Below are 24035 nucleotides of genomic sequence, written 5' to 3' on the forward strand. Positions count from 1 at the left end.
GCTCTATTCTGTTCTATAGGTTCACTATGAGTCGGAATTGATTCAGCGGCAATGGGTTTTTTGGTTTGGCTTTGCGTGAATACAAACAAAAAAGGTAACTCCGAGAGTTTTTTTTGTTTTGTTTTGTTTTAAATCTAGAAAAGGTCAGTGATCAAGGCATTTAACATACCAGTTGATCCTATCACAGCAAATAATGAAACCAAAGATGAACGTAAATCTTCTGATTCCTCTTTTTTCAGGAATTTGTTATAACGCATTTCAAAAGGAAAAATAAACCAAATCTTGAAAGATGCAGCCAATAAAACACAAGAGAAGGTAAAATTTACATAAGAAAGGACATGGAAATTTAAAAGGTAAGGAGGAGGAAAAAGGAAGAGAGAGCAGATACTCCCTACTTCTAAAGAAAAGAATCCAGACTGAAGTATAAGCATTAGGTATAATTTGTCATTAAAAAAAAAAAAAAAAAAAATAGTGCTATCGAGTCGTTTCCGACTCATAGCGACTCCATAGGGTTTCACAGAGGAGAAAATTCAGAAAATCTAAAATAGAATGTAAATATGGGTATACTGATTTAAGAGTGGTGTCATAAATATCACGAAATATCTTAACTCTCGAAAATTAGGTGAAAACAATATAACCACACATTACTTTTCAACCATGTATTTTCTAAAACAACCATTTCTAATAATGGTGACATTTAAGTATTAATTGTAAAAGCATAAAAATTTGAAAACATATATTTGGCAGTATGTTAACAGGATCTGCCTTTTGGTGATTTTTTTTATACAGTTAGAAATGGTTAGACCAAAGACAAAAGATCAAAATGACATAATAGCTCAGGGAAGTCACAAACTCAAATGCCTATAAGGTTAAGGCAGATAACAAAATGAGTGAAGCCGGCTGAGTGTAAGGGACAACAGGAGTAGCAGAGATTGTGTTGAACAGGCAACCAAAACGGACAGCTGTTACTCAGCTCAAGCCACTGCCGCCACATAGAAAGCCATTTTACCAGGTCTTCTAATTCTCAAAAGACAGATATCCCAGTTTTTATGTGAAAGCTCCCAAGTATTTATTTTTAATATATTGGCAACAAATTCAAATTTGTAAACTCTGTGCAGGCCATACAACGCATGTTTGTGGGCAGCCTTCAAGCCCTTGAATTGTCTAGTAACCTCTGCATTAGACACTTCTCCATTCATTATAATTAAGGGATGTCTAAGGAAAGCAGAAGTCAACATTTTTGAATGAGAAAACAGCAACATGGAGTAGGTGAAAAGAATTCTGCACTAAGCTTCAGAAAGCTTTGGTTTCAGTATAGAGTCTGCCATTTATAGTTGGGTGACATCTTTGAGCTTCAGTTTATTCATCTGTAAAATGAAGTTTCATGAACTAACTGAAGTTTCATGTCTAATTTGCTAAGCTGTTATGAGCAGCAAATTAGAAACTAGGTCAAAGCACATCACCAACTATAAAGCTCTATATAAATACAAGTAAATGGCTTTAAAAAGAGACATAATACCGTAGCCTAAGAACATTTTATATCTCTGTGTTGAGTCAGTTACCTCACAAAATGGGAATGTAGATTACTTAGCTCATGGGGTTCCTCAAATACATTAAAATTATAAAATCCTTTTTAAATACTGAGTGCCATCTAATTACTCAGTAATAAAGTAGTTGCCTAAAAAAAAAAAAAAAAAAGTAGTTGCCTAGCATGGCCAAATTCACTAATGAAGCTGCATATAATAATCTCTAAAAAGTTGGTACATTCTTGGCACTCCTAAGGTAGTAAGCAATTTAATGCAGCTAGTTTGGAAAAAGTTTTTCCAGGTCTTCATTTTTTTCCCCTTCTCTTTTAAAATGTTAAGTCTACAGTGGATTAATAAAACCTGCTACACGCCCAGGTTTATCCATTCCGTACTGCTAAAGCTTTGGGAAGCACCGATCCCTTCAGTTGGTGATGCAGGGAATAAAGAAGCTATGGAGTGGACAGGACCAGTAGACAGCTTAGGGAAAAGAGGAAGCAGTCCCCCCTCAGCATGTTTCATATTCAGAATCATGGCTAACAATTCTTCCATCTACCTACTTTTATACCAAAGTGTTTGATGGAAATGCCTTTCGCTAACTGTTCTCTTTATTCTGGACCAATAAACCACACATGATCTGAGGCCTAAGAAAGTCATCAAAATTTAAGAGGAAGTGTACTGGATAAAAACTCCCTATCATATACTATTCTATAAGATTCTTCATTTTTTAGCCTTCATCAAACCACAACTGGCCTAGCAAACTCAACAAATCAAGTCTTTTTCACCTGCCTATTTCGTGAAGATTAATGTGGAGGTGAGCTGAACGACAGTAACTTGAAAGATTTTAAAAGCTCCAAATTAAAGTTTTTCCTTTAAAGGTAAAGGAATAATAAGACTTTTTCCAATGGCATAAGAATTCTCACAGTCATGCTGGTTCACGGATGCCATTATGGGATCATTTAACATCTTTTAAGGATAACCGTGTAGGAGTCAAGTCAGTAGCAGGATTTAAGTATCTTCAAATAAACAAAATAATAGTTTGAACTGGCAAAAAAGATGAGCCTTTAAATCTTTAACTAATAAGAAAGTAAACTGACTATAAATAAAATTCAAAGTTAAATGACTGCTTTTTAAAAGTTAGAAGGTAAAAATGAGTTTCAAGGAAACTGCTTATTTACTAGCACCTTTTAACATTAAATCTTTCAGTCTGACTTTTAAATACAGTGACTGTACAGCACAGTGATTACGAGTGTGGGCTCTGGAATCAGAATATCTAGGTTCAAATCCTAGCTTCTACCACTTGTATCTGAATTCGGGCAGGTAAATGAACTTCTGTAAACCTCAGTTTCCTCTTGCAAAACAAAGAGAATGACAATAATTTGAGGGTTATTAAAGAATTAAGTGACGTGGTTCATAATTTTCTTTCTCACACCATATAAACTTGTGATGTAGCAAAATGCAGTAAAAACAGCTAAGAAACACAGTGTGATTTAGCTCGGCTATACTGCAGGTCCACCATGACCCCTCTATATAACAATGAACATGTCCACCACAGGACTAATTTTGAAGTGGGAGCTATCTTTGTTCCCTAACACTGTTATAACTTTTTCTTTATCCTTTAACATATTTTTTCTATAAACCAAATTAATATTTTCTACAACTTTTTTTTTTTTTTTAAACAACTTAGGCTACATGCACAGACAAGGCTGTTTTAACAAAAGTAGACATATTAAAATCTGGGGTCACTTGGAAGATACTTAAAATTGTATAAATATTGTGGTGATGTGACATTGTTTTGAGAAATTCCAGCTGGGAAAAAAAAATACTCCATAAAAGTTTTCTTAACAATTATAAGTTTCTTTAACAATTATAGTGTCTAATTATAATGATGTAAACATCCATTAAGATTAATTCTTTCTAGATATGGATCCCATGTTCTAAGAATCTGTTAATTTGACTGACCCAAAACGTCTACTAAAAATTTTATTTTCACATGTTTGGGTAAACTATTCAAATTTTTATTTCATATTGATAGCAACCATTTGAATTAAACCAAGTCCTTCAGAAACATTTTACACTAGTATAAAAGTGATCTAACCAAGAACAAGAAAATGTAATAACGGGTTACATCTAAAATGTTTAATTAAGAAGGAAATGGAAACTATATTTTTTAAAACAAATTTCCAAAATAACAAAACCACCCAGTAGAGAAGCAACTGCAAATTTTATGTTCACATAAACTTTTAGTAATTTACACTCTGTTATCCAATAATAGTTTTTTCTTATACTGTCAGTCTAAATTACTTTATATCCCTTCCTCAAAACTAAACAATGATATACTTGAACACAAAAAATATTAGAAATGTGTTTACCTATTTCTAGACAGTCACCCTATACTTAATTCTAAGGAGACCTGAACATTAAATAGTCATTACTTGAAAAGCACCTACATAAAGAACATTTCAACATATGACAAATATTCAGTAGACTAATAATCAAGATAGTTCTTCTTAGATTAGCAACCCAGGTTAAAAATCATAGCAGGATCTATGATCTACTTTTACTTACGTCACCTGAAATTTAACTTCGATTTAAAAAAGTAATAGCACTGAATGTAAAGTCTGGTATACATTTAATTTGGACTTGAATTTAGTATTTCTTCCCATTTCTTTGTCAAAAGTAGACACTAACTAAAACCTACTTGTTAAAAATTCACCTACAATGTTATTATGAACAGAGTTTTGTAGGACCAAATGAAAATTATTTTAACACCTAGTCCTGAGGAGATAATTCTCTTCTAGCCTACTTGATTCATTTATTGGATTTTCCTAGGAGTCATCAACCAGCCTTAGAACCAACAGGCACACAGCTAATATCACAGATGGTAACTTTTCAATTAATTTCCACATACAGTTAAGTCAGTTCCTATGCTATAAAGAAACCAAAGCTGTACTTCTTTTGTTTTTTTAATATGTCAGTGCTATACTAGGGGTGTAACTCCTTATAAAGCAAGCACAAATGTGGCATCAAACTTACTTTTCCAAAGAAGCCTTTGAAGAACTTCCTTTCCTGGAGGAACAGGGGGACAAGTCGAGCGCTATTATTGTTTGGGCTCAGTGTCCCAGGATTTCACACCAATAAGCACATATAGAAGTTGGGGAAGGGGCAAAGTGGGAGAAGGGGAGGGAGTGAGAGTTTTAAAGAGTTATCCATACCAGGTGTGACAGAGGAAAAAGGAAGGGTGGATGAAAATGCAGGGAAACACACTGCAGTGCCTAAGGATCCATGGAAAGGGAGAGAAGAAATCAGAACCTATATCCATGCAGAGCAGCTAGTTAGTTTTCTCTATTTTTTGCTTTTTAAAACAGAGATTATCCAAATTTGGCAGCAGAGAAAAAGATTGGGACATTCTGGTTTGGTGAGACTCACATTTTCAATTTCATAATTGTGAGTAATGAACAGCAGTTAAATGGAAGATTTCAATTTAAAATCAGTGGTCAACTATTGCGGAAGTCATCAATTAAAAAGCCAGCCCATGTTCAGACTGACCACATAATCACATAAAAAAAAAACAACACACAACTTTTAATTATGAGTATGCATCAAAGATCCTTGCCATACATTTTACTTACTGAATTCAAGGTAACTCTTACAGAATCCTCCATACTAGTCAAGAGGAGCTTGACCACTGGCTTTGCATTTACATATACAAGATCAATTTATATGTGTTTCTGTATACATCAAAAATAGCTGATTTATTTCACAGCACACATGGGTAAATAACAGATATGTTCTATTCCAGACACAAAATAAGTCATCTATAAAGAACAGGGGTTTAATGTTTACAATGGAGCTGGAAAAATAGATATATCCGAGAACGAAACATGTCTATGGGCCTCAATTAAAATGTAAGGAATAGGGTTTTGTTATCCTTTTAAATACTGTTGTTTTAAAATAAAGAGACTTGCATTGACATTTATAAGTATACATCTTTTATATATATGAATAAGAGAAACACAGCTATCTATGGTTCCAGTAAGAAATGTTAAGCATTTAAAAAGAGAAAACTGGATACCATTTAAAATTTGAGGAGCTTATGCAAAGTGGACGGATTTTAACTCACCAAAGCTAACTTTATATTTTCTACCCTTGGTTTAACTATACTTTAAGACTTTACTCTTTATAATCATCAGTTTTTAATGTTAGATAAATCTCTAGAAAAAGACATATCTTTTGGATAATTGAGAAACTCACCCAATGCTTTCAAACACTGACAAGTTTGTTTTCCCCTAAGTTTTGAAAATCTCAAATAGCATCAAACATATCCACAGAATATTCTGAACTCAATCTAGAAAAATAATAAAGTAATCCAGGACAGTTATCACAATAAAACTAAGACTATTTCTGTTGCCAAGTTTGGGGACCTAGTTTTGTTAGACAGTTAAGTAACAATCGGTTTTCAAGAATGTAGCCAAAGTTAAGAGATTCACCATTCCTGAGGGGTGGGGAGGTGAAGGCAGGAGATTCAGTTAATATTTAATTTAGTTCTATGAAATGCTCTGGTTACACATGGAGTTTTCCCTCTTTTTATAAATGATCCTGGATGTTAATGGAAAAGTTTACGTGCAAGATGCATAAAAAGGCAGTTATTAGATTAGGGAATAATATTAATGTTCTTTTTAAAAACAACTAAGTTATGATTCTTTTACCTGCTAAAAGAAGAACATATATTAAAACAAATATATCAAATAGTGAATAAAAAAACATTAGAAACTGATAGTATAATGAAACTACTCTAAAACCAAGACAGAGAGGGAGAGACATTTAGGAGACAATGGGAAGAAAAGGCCTTTTAAAATGAAGGGCATCTTGGACAACAGTCAAGCAAGATAACCAAAGGCCTGATACACTTTTTATAACATTGATTTAAAAAGGACATTAGCCTTCACCCTGCAACTGACTATGCCATAAAGGCACTAAAAGTGGACAAGGACCATTTCTGCCATTTTTTCTATACAATCTAAGTCCAAAAGTACCTAATTAGTGAAATTATATCATAAAGTAAATGAGATGAAAATACCTGAAAGTAACTTTATACATAGAAAGTAAAAAAAAAAAAAAAAAATTATGTTCCGAAGTGCATATTTTTAAAACACTATTTTGTTTGGTTATGGTATTTTTCATTTGAGAATGGCAAATAATCTTCAAGTATCCAGATAACTTCCAACTGAAGGTAAAGTAATTCTAAATTGTAAGGGATTTTTTAGGAGAAAAACAACCCCTAACATTTGCAAATTATTCTGCTTTGTCAATTCCACACAAATTAAAAAGCCCTAGAATGTCAAATTTTTAGTTCAAAGATCATTCAAGCGATAGCTTTAAGATACCTGTTTTGCTACCGTACTGGTGTATCTGAGCCATATAATTCTTTAAATTTTTAAACATTAGCATTCAAACTAGTTTCAAAAAAAAAAAAAAAAAGTTTCAAAGGCTCGTGCTATTTCTTCTTTAAACTTCTGTGGGCTCGTGTGCCCCTACATTTGCTTCTATTTATTGAAAATTTATGATCACAACAAACAAAAAACCCAGAGACAAAGCATTTGGAGCAATATGACCATTTGACACAGCAGGTTGTAGGTCTCTAGGTTCCTATTTTGCTGTAGACAGAGGCTTTGGATCAGAGTTATTACTGAAAATGCTTTGGCCTTAAATGTTAAGAATATAACACATCTAATCAGGAACTATGTAAAGACATAACAGGGCATTTTAAAAAAAAAAAAAGGTAGTGGATGTTTGTTAGATGAATGGTCAGAAAAAAAGGACTAGAAATTTCGGTGTAGTAAAAATACGAAAGACAAAATTCATGAATTGTTGTGGACTTAATACTATCTGAGAAGAGCAACATTCTGGACACTTCCAACTTTCTGCAAGCTTCCTAGTATATGGCATTAGAAAGAGTAGTTACAGAAGGGCGAGGGGGTTGAGTATACTAATCAGGAAACTGACCCCAGTTATCCAATAATTCAATCTCATTTTAAAAAACAGATGTTTGCCATACAAATTATATATAACATTTACTCTGTGTCTACTGGATAGGGTCTGTCTATTCTATATATGAAAACTTTTAAATAACTTTTTGAACGAAAACCCTAGATATAGTAATTTTCCCTCAAAGTTCAGAAGTTTAAGTATATCCAGAAAAGCAATCGTCAACATATATAAAATAGCCTTCTAGTTATGAAAGGCCGCAGAGAAATGAGGGCCTTTAGAGATAAGCATAAGCTTTAAAATATTAAGATGTGGTTATAATGATTATTATGCAATTCAATTTTACCACATATTGAGAAGGGCTAGATTATCTTCTGGATATACAGTGATTACTATGTGCCAGACACTGTTCCAGGCATAGGTATAATTTTTTTAATAGCCATTTGGTTCCTATTTCTGGTGAAAATAAAAACTCAGTGGAATTTTACTATCTGAATGCTCCTATGCTTCAAATAATTGTGCTTATAGTTTGCAATCTTTCTTGGTTAAAAAAAAAAATAAAAAGGTAAAACAAAACAAAAAATCTACTTAACTACAAAATGTTTTAAAACTGAACAGTTTTAATAGCAGTTTATCCCTGGGATTACATGAGATTTTGTTTTATTTGTGTACTTTTTTTTGTTCATGTGTATTTTATACAATGAATATATATTATTTTTTTTTTATCTAATAAAGACATCTATCTAACTAAAAGTAGGTAAGATTTAAAAACTAGAGAGTTAAGAATATTAACTGCTGTGTTTAACTAAACACCATTTCTCTTTAACTTCTGGATAAACTTAAACCATCTATAGTTTTTCTTTACTTAGAGAATGAACATTTAGCAAAACTCTGAATTTAAAGACTTTATAAAGGCTCACTCCAAACTGGCCATCTAATAGTAAGTAATGACATTTTAACAAACAGCACCTTTGGCAACTAATTAATGCATTTCTACCAAGGATTTTACATAGATATTTATGTATCTCCTTATGCTGTTTTAAGAAAACTAATGACCAATAAAATCTGATTTAACTTCTCTTTTTTCTGAAAGTTCTGGTGTAATTTGCTCAATAATTCATGCCTTCCCATTGTTTGTGATGTTTCATTTGTTATATATTATATGTATACAGGGTTTACTTCAAGTCTGTCTAGTATGTTCACTGATTTGTTTGTTGTTTTTAGTCACTGATGTGGTAATGTAAAATAATCTTTCAAGAGTAGTAGAGCACGTCATTGTATTACTCTTATTTTTTAATGTTCTTAGCTAAACTCATCTTGTTTATTATTCTTCTAGATAAACTTAGAAATATAAATTTAATCTTTCATTTAATAAAGTGAATATTTTAAACTGGTTATCAGAAAAATGAAAAATTAAAATATCTGAGGCTGTGTATAACTGGGTAATATATTCAGGTGGACAAGAGTGTAAATTATACTTTCACGTATCATAGTATACTGGACATAAGTCCCCTTAAGGACGAATTTGAGAACACAGATAGTAGGAAGAGCTTCAGTGATTTAAGAATTTAAATGCCCAATATCTGACATACAGTGTATGTGTATATATGTACGTATATATGTGTGTGTGGTGTTTTTTTGGTTGTTTTTTAGTTCTTTGTAGACTAAAATCAGTTATTTTTCTCCACCTGGTTTTGGTATCAGGGTTATGCTGGCTTCATAGAATGAATTTCCAAGTATTCCTTTCTTTCCTATGTTCTGAAATAGTTTGAGTAGCACTGGTGTGAGCTCTTCTCTGAATGTTTGGTAGAATTCTCCAGTAAAGTCATCTGGGCCAGGGCTTTTTTTGTTGGGAATTTTTTTATTACCGTCAATCAGTTATCTTTCTCTTCCTTTACCTTCTACAACAGGTTCAGGCATTTGTTCCAAATAAACTCTACCTCTCTCTGATTGGTTGCTTCCTTAATTTGTATCTCTTATATTGAGGAATTATAGATAAGAAATCATACAGAATGCACTGAGAAGCAGAAAAATTTCAATTACTAAGCAAATTGAGGAAAAGCAGTCATTAGTAGCCAATCTTGTGGCAGCCCACCATACCGGCAAACCCAAAGCAACAAGTATTTAATGCTGTTTGGGGCAAGGACATGCGTAAGTAATGCTCAAAGCTTTCACAGCAAAGAAGGGACAAGGCCACATATTAGAGAGAAGGAAGGTTGTGAAGAAGGCAATCAGAGGCTATGGAACATTCTTTAAACCTATCTAAAATACGAAATTAACACTTCAATCTGAACCTTTATGAACGTTGAATTCTTTCTCTTCTTTTATTAAATACACAGGCACGTGCCTGCGATGTGTTCTACAGATAACAGGCAAAGTAACATTATCTCTCCTGGAAAAGGTCTCTCTATTTCAAGTATGCTGGAGTTTGTGCAAAAGGCAGTAGAAATAGATTAAGTTAGAGGAATGTAGAGGAGAAAATTGGGGGTAAATGTACATGGGAAATAGGAGTCAAGATAATAATGAGAAGTTCCTCCCCAAATCTAAAACCTCACCAGCTATTAACACAGATATCTCTATCTTCTACTTTTCCTTGGAAAGTCGTTTCTTAAAATCAGTAATTTATAATCTAGGTATCACAGTTAGATTATGTCACTAACTGGGACAATTTTATCCATTTTTAGAATATTGTTCTACTATCAGGTTTCGTATCACTTGTTCAGTGTGGCTCTAAATCTAAATAAGTATTTTTTGGATAACGTCTGACCTAAACTGAAGAGGCTGGTTTTTGTAATTTATGCCTTTGGATGGACCATATGAAATGCTCTTTACTGGTACGCCCACACTTTTGTTTTAGGAAAAACACTGTGCTTACTGGATACTGGGTCACTAAAATTTACTCAGCAAAATCTATTTTAACGAAAATACTGACAGCATATATATCAACACTGGCAACCATCAAATATACATACAGCTTTCAATCTTTTTACAGCATCTTCACAGATGTGCATTCCTCTTGATTCATCAACTTCTACATGGCCAAGGTACTGTGGAAAGAAGAAAGAAGTCAGGGCTATTGCTGTTTGCTGAGTAGCTACCCAAAAAGTAGCTACCTGGTAGTAATTAAAACAAATCAAACCAAACCCTTTGCCATCAAGTCAATTCTGACTCATAGTGACCCTGTAGGACAGAGGGAAACTGCCCCATGGGGTTTCCAAGGCTGTAATGTTAACAGAAGCAGACTGCCACATCTTTCTCCCCCTGGCAGTTGGTAGGTTTAAACTGCTGACCTTCTGATTAGCAGCTGGGCGTCTGACCTCTATGCCATTGGGGCTCCTTTGTGGTAGGTATTAAAAAACAAAACAAAACAAAACCCGTTGCTGTCTAGTCGATTCTGACTCATAGTAACCTTGTAGGACAGAGTAGAAGTGCCCCCATAGGGTTTCCAAAAAGTGGCTGGTAGATTTGAACTGGCAACCTTTTTGGTTAGCAGCTGAGCTCTTAATGACTGCACCACCAGGGCTCCATGGTAGGTATTAGGTGGTAGAAAACCGAATATTACAATTCCTGCACTCAAGAACTTACAGCCATTGTAGAAGAGTTAGGATAATATTACTTTTCTTACCCTTAGGGGCCTCATGTGAATGAGATTTAGATAATTGTCTGAAAGAGCTGCTATAGGGAGTAAGTAAAAAAGCGCAGGGTAGGCACTAAATGTTACCTGAATCTACTGGATCTGATAGTATAATAGCCTGTACTAAACAGTTACTATATCTCTAAGTATAAAAGTAATTCTAAGACAAAGTAGAATAACTGTATCATAAAAAAGTCACAAATAAAAATGACAGAGTTATTCAAAGGTTGAAGAGATCATACACTCCTATTTTTTATGAGGAGCACTTAAGAGCAGGGCAGAGAATTAAAAAAAAATTTAAGAAGGTAGTATATCTGAGCTTTAAAAGACATGAAATTTCAACAGGCAGAAATTTAAAGGTTGTGAACTATTTTAGGGAGAGAGAATTGCATAAACAAGGTTATGGGCATGGGATAGGATAATTATGAGTTGGAATCAACTCAAAGGCAATGGGTTTGGTTTTTTGGTTTGGTAAGTATTTCTAGTTGGCTAGAATTAGAGGTCTATGTAGCTGGGAATTTGAATGCTGAATTAAAGAGCCAGGACTTTATTCTAAAGGCAATGGAGAGCCCATAAAAAATCATTTTGCAAGGCAGTAACTTGATTCAAATCGTACCTTATAGTGGGAATAGTCCTAGACTAAAAAGCAGAAGTGATGGTGGCATAAAGTGCCATATTATGAATGCTCTCTTTTAAAAGGAAATTTAGGATTCTGGCTTTGGGTAGGATGGAGTAGGTACACTCCACCCTGTCCCTCCTACTGAATAAAACTATAAACCTGGACAGGCTATATGGAGGACTTATTTGAAGTCTTTGAAATATAAATAGTAGAAGGTGAATCAGGGAAGAACACCAGAATTCAAAGTATCTCTGAAATGATAGTTTACTTTTTTTTTTCCCCTCCCTCTTTGGTATCTCCCAGCCTGAACTCAGCACAGCCAGAAACCAGAAGTGAGCACAGAAGAAACTCCCAGAAAAGAGCTCTAGCTCTGCCTTGAGGGCCAGGAAAGGGAACTCTTAATGTTCAGAGAGTATGTGATTCTCCACCCCCATCCCCTTTATTTTCCATCCCCCCCACCTTTGGTTCTCTCACATCCCAGCCTCCCAAGAAATCCTGTGGTGACAGAGGTGGTGGCCACAATGGAAACCTGCAAGAGTCACAGCTTTAAAAGGAAGAGAGCCTTCCTCTCTGTTCAGCAGAGATGCAGTTCCAGGAAAGTGGGGCCAACCCTCCTTTTGTTGTTTTTTTTTTCCTCTCCCTCTGTATCTCCTACCACTTGTCCCTGGATGCAGGTGAAACTGTGGAATGCATGGTAGAGGAAAAAAAACATAGCCTCAGGTTTCTGGCTAGAGGATCAGAAGGGGGTGCTCCACAGAACCAGCAAGTACTGAGGAAAGCAACCCCATAAAGTTGTTTATGAACTCCTGAGCTCACCCTGGAGCTGCACAGGTGAGGATTTGACCTTAATTAGCATACAAAAGACTTTATAAGAACTGAACTAACAGACCACTGCTCCAGTCCCAAACGAACCACGAGATGATGCGTACATCCGAATAGCACGTTCTTCTCGTGCATCGAGTCAACTACTCATAATGACCCAATGACAGAGGAGAACTGCCCCATAGGGTTTTCTAGGCTGTAATCTTTACTGACTGTCCAATTCAAAATGGCCAATACCATTCCATTTCAGCTCACCAATGCCTAGGATATCCATCTTTATGTGTTCCATTTCATTTCTGATGACTTCCAATTTTCCTAGATTAATACTTCATACATTCCACGTTCCAGTTATTAATGGGTGTTTGCAGCTGTTTCTTCCCATTTTAAGTTGTGCCACATCAGTAAATGAAGGTTCCGAAAGCTTGACTCCATCCACATCATTAAGGCTGACTCTACTTTGAGGGGGCAGCTCTTCCCCTGTCATATTTTGAATGCCTTCCAACCTGAGGGGCTCATCTTCTGGCACTATATCGGGCAATGTTCTCCTGCTACTCGTAAGGTTTTCACTGGCCAATTTTTTCAGATATAGACCGCCAGGTTCTTCTTCCTAGTCTGTCTTAGTCTGGAAGCTCAGCTGAAACCTGTCCACCATGAGTGACCCTACTGGTATGTGAAATACTGGTGGCATAGCTTCCAGCATCACAGCAACATGCAAGCCACCACAGTACAACAAATTGACAGACAAATGGTGGCAGTCGTTTGAACAGAACAAGGGGATACTGTGTGCTTTAAAGTCAGAAAAGGTGTGCAGCAGGGTCGTATCTTTTCACCATACTTATTTAATCTGTATGCTGAGCAAAAAATCTGAGAAGCTGGGATATATGAAGCACAACACAGCATCAGGATTGGAAAAAAACGACTTGTTAACCTGTGATATGCAGGTGACACAACCTTGCTTGCTGAATGTGAAGAGGACTTGAAGCACTTACTGATGAAGATCAAAGACCACAGCCTTCAGTATGGATTATACCTCAACATAAAGAAAACAAAAATCCTTACAACTGAACCAATAAGCCACATCATGATAAATGGAGAAAAGACTGAAGCTGTAAAGGATTTCATTTTACTTGGATCTACAATCAATGCCCATGGAAGTGGCAGTCAAGAAATCAAACGATGTACTGCAGCAGGCAAATCTGCTGCAAAAGACCTCTTTAAAGCATTAAACAGCAAAGATGTCACCTTGAGGACTAAGGTGCACCTGACTCAAACCATGGTATTTTCAATCACCTCATATGCATGTGAAAGCTGGACAATGAAGAAGGAAGATGGGAGAAGAATTGATGCCTTTGAATTATGGTGTTGGCAAAGAATACTGAATATACCATGGACTCAAGAAGAAAGTACAAATCTGTTTCAGAAGAAGTACAGCTGGAATGCTCCTTAAAAGCATGCATGATCAGACTGTCTCACGTGCTCTGGACATGTTATCAGGAGGGACCAGTCCCTGGAGAAGGACATCGTGCTAGGTAAAATAGAGGGTCAGCGATAAAGAAGACGACCCTCAAGGATGTGGACTGACACAGTGGCTGCAACAATGGGCTCAGGCATAGCAATGATTGTGAGGATGGTGCAGGACTGGGCACTGTTTTGTTCTGTTGTACACAGGGTTACTCTGAGTCGGAACCAACTCGATAGCACCTAACAACAGGAACAACAACAATCTTTTCTGGAATAGATCGCCAGGTCTTTTCTCCTGTGGAGCCGCTGGGTGGGTTAGAACTTCCCATCCGGTGGATCAGCAGCCAAGCACCTTAACCACTGCGCCACTACAGCTCCTCCAAATAGTATAGGTAGGAGGAACTGGGCTGGGTGCTTTTATGTTTCACCTTATTGAATTCATGGTAATTACTCAGAAATGTAAGTATTACCAATTGGTTTTACAAGTTAGGGGGAAAAACGAAGTTCAGGGATACAGAATAACTTGCCTAAAGTTACATACACAGCTAGCATGGACAAGTATGATTTATATTCATGACTCCAAAGTCCAAAGGTCTTCCCATTTGACTTTATCATAATTTAAGAAAACTACCAGTCGCTCCTTGGAAACCCTATAGGGCAGTTCTACTCTGTCCTTTATGAATTGGAATTGACTTGACAGCAGTGGGTTAGGTTTTGGGTTTTTTTTTTTCCTCCTAATTTCTGTCTCTATTACAAGGAAATAAAATAAGAAGGACAATAAACTCCTTCTACTATATATATATATATATATATATATATATATATATATATATTTATATATATATATATATTTATATAAATGGATAGACAGATATCTCTCTTTTTTGGCAACTTTGGAAGTGAAATAAAAGCCATTTCATCCGGCAAATTCTCCCTCTGGCAAAGCTGAAGCTGTTAATAACACATGAGCCCCTCTAAAAGCTCAGTGAAAACATCTAAAATAAGTTCATTATTCCACACTCCTTCAAATCCTCTCAATATTTCAGAATCTCCACTTTGAAGAGAATTATTAACATGAGGGTGACTGGGAGGCATAATGACATTTTGGAATATGGTACTGTCGAAGTTCATCATTATTGAGCAAAAGAAAAAAATAATGAAAAATCTACAGATCATTGTAATTTTTTAGTAAGACTGGTTCTTAGAGATCATCTCGTTCACATATATATGTCTTGTAGGCAGTAGATCAAGAGCCCCCGGGTGGCACAAATGGTTAAATGCTCAACTACCAGCCGAAAAGTTGGCCGTTCAAGACCTATTCAGACATGCCTAAGAAGACAAACCTGGAGATCGGTTTTCAAAAGGTCGCAGCCTTGAAAATCCTACGAAGCAGCTCTATTGTGCACACACGGGGTTGCCATGGGTTGGAATCGACTCGATGGCAACTAACAACAGGGAAAAAAGTTTTTCTTTTTTAAACTCTTAATTTGGTCATCTATAGCATTAACTTTTACTTCTAGCTCTGTGACATCATCATATCTGACAAGCACATCTTCTAAATATTTGTAAGTCACTGATAAAATGTTGAATAGGACTGGACCATTTATAAAGCGCTATTTTTTTAATAGTCCCTTGACAAGATATTATTACCTTCCTCCCCCTTCTTCAAAAAACACAGATGCTGCTGCTCCATAAATCTATACTCTGAAGAATGGCTGTTCAATCGACCACAAATTCACAAACCATATTACCATACTAGCTCACATTTCTTCATCTTTTTATCAGAAGATACTAAAGATGCCTCACCAAAAATTAAGATCTCTCCCATCTTGGTGACTCTGCAAAAGGAAATTAATTTAGTGTGACACGTTCCTAGTGGACTCAAGTAGATTCCCAGGCATTCATCCTTTCATTTGTTAGTACACATAACTAACCAAATGACATCTATTTAACACAGACACGGGTTTTGCTGGTGTTACAAGTTGCTTGGTTTGAGAATTTGATTTTTGTTTTTTTTTGAAACTCAGAACATTTGCTCATCACTATTCCAACATTTATTTTCTATTATTTTTCAATGTTTAGTAACAAAACCATATCTTCAAATCTTTCTAGCCCTGTCAGATAGAATCCATTCAGAATATTCTTAAAATCTTTGGGAGTATCCTAGATTTGCACCCATTTCAGACTTTTGACTTCCAGAACTGTAAAATAACTTGTGTTGTTTTCAGCCGTAAGTCTGTGGTAATTCGTCAGAGCAGCAATAGGAAATGAATACATGCAGTTACCATTACCCCAATGGTTAACAAAAAAAGTTCATTATTCTCAGTAGGTTGTTAATATGCTATATTGATAATAGCTGTATCCCTAGTTTCTGGCTATTAGCTATTATTGTTAGTAATGACTCGTTGAATGGATGGAGTAATTAATTTGTAATTTCACTTTAATTAAAATTCTACCTAAATGATTCTGTTTTGGAGATTACTTAACATATGCTTTTACATAAGCTTCCAAAAGTTAAACCTAGGGGCAACACAATGTTATTCTTCTAGTGTACTCTTCCCTCCTGCCCCCATCCCCGTGGCAACACACAATTACATTCACGATTTCTACATGAGTAGTTCAGAGACTTTCAGCGTATTCTAACAGAACATGGAATCAGCCGCACAACAAAGGAACTCAAATATGATAAAATTTCAATTAATGAAAATGTCTACAGAACAGGATGCTCTCTTTCATATCTTCAGTTAACCTAGAGTTAATCATTTTAGGCACTACAATTTTTATTTGCCTGTTTGTACATGTTGAAAAATTTCCTAGGTAAAGAATGGAAAGTAAGGTTTGAAAAGCAGGTTGGTACCATAATGCTGAAGGCTTGAATATCATAATGAATCCGTACTTAAGTAATACGCAAGCACTTATACAGCGCTCACTACACACAAAGCACTGCTCTAAACTGCTCTGTATTAACTCATGTAATCCTCAAACATTCACAGTTACTGTTATTATCTCCATTTTACAAATGAGGAAATTGAGGTACAGAAAAGTAGCTTACCCAAGACCAAAGTCAGACAGCTCCAAATCAGGCATTAGACTCCTTAATTACTTCTTTATTCTGCTTCTACTTAATTGGGAAATAACTGAGAGCAACGAAGTTTCTGATCAGGAAATGTAACTATAAAAAAAGAGTGTGTGGAAGTGATTGAATGCAGAAGGCAAGGAAAAAGGTAGGAATTAGAAAATACTTTGAAATGTTTACCCTGAATGGTGGGACCAGAGGTATCAGTGTCAGAAATAAAGGAGTAAACAGGAATGTATGAACTACAGGAAGCTCAGTTGGACAATTTAAACTCACAGGCCATCACGAAAATCAAGTTATAGTTACAAAACCTTGCATTTATTGAGCCCTTACTAATTGCCTAACATTACGCTAGGTGCTTTACATGTATTAACACTTAATTCTTCCAGTAACATTACTTAGTTACAGGGATGTCAGGTAACTTTCCCAAGGTCATGTAACCAATGCGATGAGCTGAGATTCAAAACGGGTCTTGACTTCAAGAGAAAAATTGGAAAAATAAGAGCCAGTTCATAACTTGTATGTTGTTGAAGGCTAAAAGCTATGGGAAGTTCAAAGAGAGTAGTCAGAAATACCTAAAATCCCACCTTTGTTAAGAAGTCTAAAATTTCTTCAGTGCTTACTGTCAGGTACTGTTCTAAATACTTTGCGGGTATTTTTTCACTTAATCCTTACAATATCCCTAGGAAGCAGGTACTATTAGTATTTCCATTTTGAAAATTAAGGAAATACAGACACAGAGAGTTTAAGTAACTTGTCCAAGGTCATTCAGCTAGTGAATGCTCAAACCCAGACAGTCTAACCCAGAACAGTCTGATAATGTTCATATCACAAATTTTTCATTTTACTCATTCCTTTCTAATACTGCATGAATGCATGAAACCAATGTATTAAAACCAAATCAGGAGATGCTGGACTTTAGGTAGCAAAATGCTTAAGGCATCAATCTTCAAGATTGTAAACCAAGTCTGAAAGAATGTCTAAAGAATGTTATGATTTTTAATAATCATTACTCAAAACACCAATAATGCTCACTTTTTAGTGAATCAAAGAATGCATTATATAAAGGGCTAATATAAAGAGTATAAACTCTTTAGGGCAATCTGAATAATATAACATTTAAGAGGATATCAGTATTTATATATTCTATTTTGGATTCTCATGTGCGAACTTTGGTAGAAATTCATTCTGTAAATGTTCACTTTCTATCTAGGTTGATATTCAGTTCCACTCCCTCGTTTTACAGATGAGAAAAGTGATGTAGCAATATTTAAGCTGTCAGTCTCACCGAACCCATTAATGGACACTTAGCACATATAAAGATCTCAAATTTCAGATAATTTTAAAATGACTAAAATAATTTTTCATATCAATAAGATACTGACAGCAATTTTTCACCCAGATATCTGTAATTCAATAAGAGATAGCTTAAAGCTTTAAGACAGATTCTACCTGTACTCATTATCTTTCCTTACACCTCTTTTTTTCTACTAAATCAGAAAAAAATCTTAACTCAAAATTATAGGCTGTCAGAAATGTCAAGTGTTTGGTGACTCTGTCAACCAGTTCTACAGGTTTGGATTGAACACAAACTCACGAATTCAGTACTCCCTCACTGAAGACTACTTTTCACCACTCAGATACTACTCAAATTCTGGAAAAATGTATTTTTCAGCCCTGAAGATGGTGATGAATGGACTTTTAAATTACTCTTTGGTTGAATACTTCTGGAAAGTATTTCCTCATGTTCTGTTGTACATTTTCATTATTTTTTTAAGCCCAACAATACATTAAAAAAAAACTTTTTATTATGCTTTAGGTGAAAGTTTATAAACCAAGTCAGTCTCTCATATAAAAATTTATATACACCTTGCTATATACTCCTAGTTGCTCTCCCCCTAATGAGACAGCACACTCTTTCCCTCCACTCTATTTTCATGTCCATTTGGCCAGCTTCTAACCCCCTCTGCCCTCTCATCTCCCCTCCAGACAGGAGCTGCACACATAGTCTCACGTGTCTACTTGATCCAAGAAGCTCACTCCTCACCACTATCATTTTCTATCCCATAGTCCAGTCCAATCCCTGAATGAAGAGTTGGCTTTGGGAATGGCTCCTGCCTTGGGCTAACAGAAGGCCTGGGGACCATGACCTCTGGTGTACTTCTGGTCTCAGTCAGACTCAATAAGACATTCTTAATTTCTCTGTCCAATGAGTAAAGAATGTTGTCATGGATTGAATTGTGGCCTCCAAAACATGTGTCAACTTGGCTAGGTCATGATTCCTGGTATTCTGTGGCTGTCTACCATTTTGTCATCTGATATGAGTTTCCTATGCATTGTAAATCCTATCTCTATGATATTAATGAGGTGAAATTAGGGGCAGTTATGTCAATGAGGCAGGACTCAATCTACAAGTTTAGGTTGTGTCTTAAACCAATCTCTTTTGAGATATAAAAAGAGAGAAGCTAGCACAGAGACATGGGGGACCTCATACCACCAAGAAACAAGAGCCAGGGAACAGCATGTCCTTTTGAACCTGGGGTCCCTGCACTGGGAAGCTCCTGGACCAGTAGAAGGTTGATGACAAGGACCTTCCCCTCCAGATCAGACAGAGAGAGAACGCCTTCCCCTGGAACTGACACCAATTTGGATTTGTAACCTACTACACTGTCAGGGAATAAATTCCTCTTTGTTAAAGCCATCCACTTGTGATATTTCTGTTACAGCAGCCCTAGATAAAGACAAATTACCAAATACTGGGAAAGAGTAAAATCTTAGCAATTGAGCTATCTGTACCATAGTGCTGATTCTTTAACATATTCTGATATCTCATTCTTGGCACCCTGTCACATATATTGTCAGTGTTTTTTAGTTTGTTTGCTATTTTGCTTTTGAATTTACTCTCTATCCTTGATCACTGACTTGAAATGACTTTTTAAAAAATGCTTTTTTTTTTCTCCCTTGGGTCTGTATCTGGACTTTTAATTTTGTTCCATTGTTACTTCTATTTTGGCACCACAGCAAGTTGTGTTGATTATTACAGTTTAGAAATACTTTTTTTTTTCCACATACTTTTGTTGTTGTTACTGATTGAACTTTTTACAGGTGTACAACTTATTGACAGCAATTACAATAATCGGCTGTGCAATCCTACCCTTAATGTGATATTTCCATCACTGTAATCCCTCTTTCCCCCCTTCCTTCCACCCCTGATAGCAATCAAAACACTTTGGTCTCTATACAGTTGCCTTTTCTTGTCTTTTTATCTAAGTGAGGTCATACAATATTTGTCCTTTTGTGATTGACTTATCTCACTCAGCATAGTCTTCAAGCACCATTCATACTGTAGCATGTATCAAGACTTCATTTCTCCTGCTGGCTGAGTAGCATTCCATCATGTGTATGTACCACATTTTGTTTATCTATTCATCTGTTGATGGGCACTTATGTTGTTTCCACCTTTTACTGTGCATACTACTGCAATGAACACTGATGTGCAAGTCTCGGTTTGAGTCTCTGTTTTCAAGTTTTGTGGATACATACCTAGGAGTGGAATTGCTGGGTCATATGGTAGTTCTAGCAGCTTTAGTGGTATAGTGGTCAAGAGTTCGGTTGCTAATCAAGGATCATCAGGTCAAATCTACCAGCCTCTCCTTGGAAACCCCATGGGACAGTTCTACTCTGTCCTATAGGATGGCTATGAGTCAGAATTGACTTGATGGCAGCAGCAAAAAAAAAAAAAAAAAAATGGTAGTTCTACTTTTGGTTTTTTGGGGGAACTGCCACATTGTTTTCCACAACTGTACATTTTGCATTCCCACAGCAATGGATAAGAGTTCTAACATTTTTTAATGGTTTTGTTTTTTTTTTAGTGGGAGTGAATCGTTATTTCGCTGTGGTTTTGATTTGCCTCTCTCTGATGACTAACGACGCTGAGCATCTTTTCATGTGTTTGATGGCCATTTGAATGTCCTCTTTGGTGAAATGTCTAAGTCTTTTGCCCATTTTTTGATTGAGTTGTCTTTTTTTTTTTTTGCTTTTGTTGTTGTCGAAGTTCTAGATATACATTGGTTATTAGATTCTAATTGGATATATGTTTCCAAAGAAGCTCTCCCAGTTGGTAGCCTTTCGTTTCACTTTTTTGGTAGTCTTTTCATGAACAATTTTTTTTTGAAAAATTTTATGAGGTCTTTTTTTTTTTTTTTTGGTCTTTTGCTGTTTGTGCTTTTGTTATTATGTTAGATAATACACTGTTAAAAGCTCATCTCGACAGCTTTACCCCTGCATTAGAAATACATTTTAGTATCTGTTTTGGTATGATCCTTTTCATTATTACCTCATATTTATTCTTTCAGATCAACTCTGGAATAATTTTGTTATTCCCCAAATCTTTGGAATTTTAATTAAGATAGCCTTAAACTCACTAGCTAATTCAAGAAAAACTGGCAGCGATATTGAGCTATTTCATCCAAGAACATGTTGTGGCTCTTCATTTATCCAAGTCTTTTATGTTTCTCAGTAAAATTTTACGATATCCTTCTAATAGATACACATTTCTTTCTAAATTAGTATTTTATAATTTTTGTTGCTACGTGAACCAATTTTTTTCCATTATAAATTGTATTATTGTATACAATTTGTCATTTTCTTTCTGGTTGCTTTTAAATTTTTGTTAGTCTTTGGTATTCTACAGTTTCATTAATGCATATGGCTAGAGGACTAGTTTTTGTTTATCCTGTTTGTTTCTTCATGTAAGGATTCAAATGCTGTTTCTTCCCCATTTATTCTCTTCTTTTGGAACTCCCATTAGGCTTGTTGATGCTACTGGACCTTCTCATTCATTCATCCATGTTTCTTCACCTCTTTTTCAATATTTGCTATCTTTGTGCTGCATTCTGGGTAATTTCATCCAATCTATCTTCCCGTTGGAAACGCTGGTGGCATAGTAGGTACGTGCTATGGCTGCTAACCAAAAGGTCTGCAGTTCGAATCCACCAGGTGCTCCTTGGAAACTCTATGGGGGCAGTTCTACTCTGTCGTATAGGGTCGCTTTGAGTCACAATCGACTCAACAGCAGTAGGTTTAGGTTTATCTTCCCGTTTATCCATTCTCTTCTGCTAGGTCTATCTACTAAATTCAATTTCAATAACTGTATTTTTCTTTTTTAGAAGCTCAGATATGATTCTTTGTCAAATCTGTCTATTCCTTTTCTTATTTTTCTTATGGTTTGAATTCCGTCTCTTATGTCTGTAATGATTTTATAGATACATATTTCAGAACTTCTTCTATATTCTACTATTTGAAATTCTTAAAGTGTTAATCCTCTTACTGTATCTCCTGATTATTTCCTCATATTATTTACAAACTTTTTTAAAAATTGTAAGCTTATCTTCACTAAAGCTCAACTTTTCTAGGGAAATTTCATGTATTCTGGACTTATGGTTTGGTTTTACGCTTGCTGTTAAAAGGTACCCCCAGGCATATTAGTAGCCTAACACCTATTTTATATTAATCTGGGCATTCTTACACTATGCAGGTTATAGTGTTTGATGTCCAGACCCAGAATTTCAGTTCTTCCTGGGAGACTCCTTTTTTCCTGCCAGGGTCTTTCTGAGGGGAGGCAAGTTTCCTCCCCTCCCCGCTAATAATTCACTATTTCATTGATTGGAAAGCCCTTTGAGGGTTCTAACTTTATACTAAGGTCTTAGTTCTAAGTCCCTGAAAATAAGTCCAGGGCCTTTAGAATGATGTTAAAACCAAAGGCTCTAGCTCACACAAATCCTTTCCCTCCTAGGCTCCTCCATAAGCTAGCATGATTCCTGCCTTGCTTTCAAATTCCCTCTAAATTTCTTTTACGTGGACAGTTCTTCTTTAGTGAAAGCACAGCTATGCATTAATAGGGAAAAAAAAAAGGTTTTCTTTTTGGAAATTATATTCTAGGTGTTTGTATAGGGAGTATTTCCGCTAGCTTAATCCACATTCTGCAGAAATCAGAACAGCTATTATATTTCCCCACTAGACTGATTTTTTAATCTACTGATTTCAGTGTATCTTCTAAGTAGCCAACTTAAAAGAACTTTCTCTCTACCATTTAAAATAGTTTTTAGTTGATTCTTTTAGGGCTTTTCAGATAGCTAGTATCTGCAGAAACAAAAAAAAAATTTTTTTTTTTGCCTTCCCTTTCAACATTTACAGCCTTTACTTATTTTCTTGACCAAAGAGGTACCTACCACTATTTAAAAATCAGTGTTGAACAACAGCTATGTTGGTGGTCAACCTTGACTTCTTCCTAAATTCCATGTAAATGTTTCACCACTATGCATGACTCTGGGATAGTTTTTCAATCATTTTAAGAAAGTATTATACTATTCCTATTTTGTCAAGAAGATTTATCAGAATTGAATAATAAATTTTTCAAGTGTCTTTTTAGCATCCATTGTAATGATGAAGTCCTCTTCCTTCTCAGATCCAACAATATGATAAACTATATTTATCAGATATCCTGATACAGAGCCATCTGTGGATTCTTGAGTTAAATCCTACTGTGGTCTTTAGTATACTTTTAGACCCCATTTATTACTATTTTTGTGCCTACTTTTTCATCTATATTCATAAGTAGAATTGGTCTATAGTTTTCTTTCTTGTTTTTGTGCTATTGTTGTTAGACTGTTGTATCAGGATTTTGGTAACTCCATAAAAAAGATCTGGAAACCATCCATTATTTTCCATATGTTCTGGTATAAACAGTATAAGAATTATTCTTTGACAGTTTGAAAGAACTGACCTGTGAAACCATCTATACCCACATTTCTACAGAGGTAGTTTTTTTTTTTAAGAACAATGTTCTCTATTTCTTTGGTTAGGGGCCTATACAACTTTTCTTTTTCTACTTGGGTTAACTTTAATAACGTA

General features: G+C 35.4%; 1 protein-coding gene across 9 annotated transcripts in view; it reads right to left on the reverse strand.

The window, feature by feature from the left end:
- Positions 1–24035, reverse strand: part of NUMB (NUMB endocytic adaptor protein) — a 186310-nt gene that overhangs the window by 28651 nt on the left and 133624 nt on the right. For 6 of the 9 annotated variants that reach the window (XM_003408749.4, XM_010588729.3, XM_023546348.2 and 3 more), the window contains 2 exons: positions 10484–10558; positions 4560–4592 (listed from right to left, as the gene is read on the reverse strand). In XM_003408749.4, the coding sequence (XP_003408797.1) occupies positions 4560–4592; positions 10484–10558 (108 nt within the window). The remainder of the gene's footprint in view (positions 1–4559; positions 4593–10483; positions 10559–24035) is intronic. The other 3 variants (XM_010588730.3, XM_003408748.4, XM_003408751.4) reach the window with 1 other exon arrangement.

The sequence above is a fragment of the Loxodonta africana genome, chromosome 10 (genome assembly GCF_030014295.1).
Source record: "Loxodonta africana isolate mLoxAfr1 chromosome 10, mLoxAfr1.hap2, whole genome shotgun sequence".
In the NCBI taxonomy this organism is placed as follows: Eukaryota; Metazoa; Chordata; class Mammalia; order Proboscidea; family Elephantidae; genus Loxodonta; species Loxodonta africana.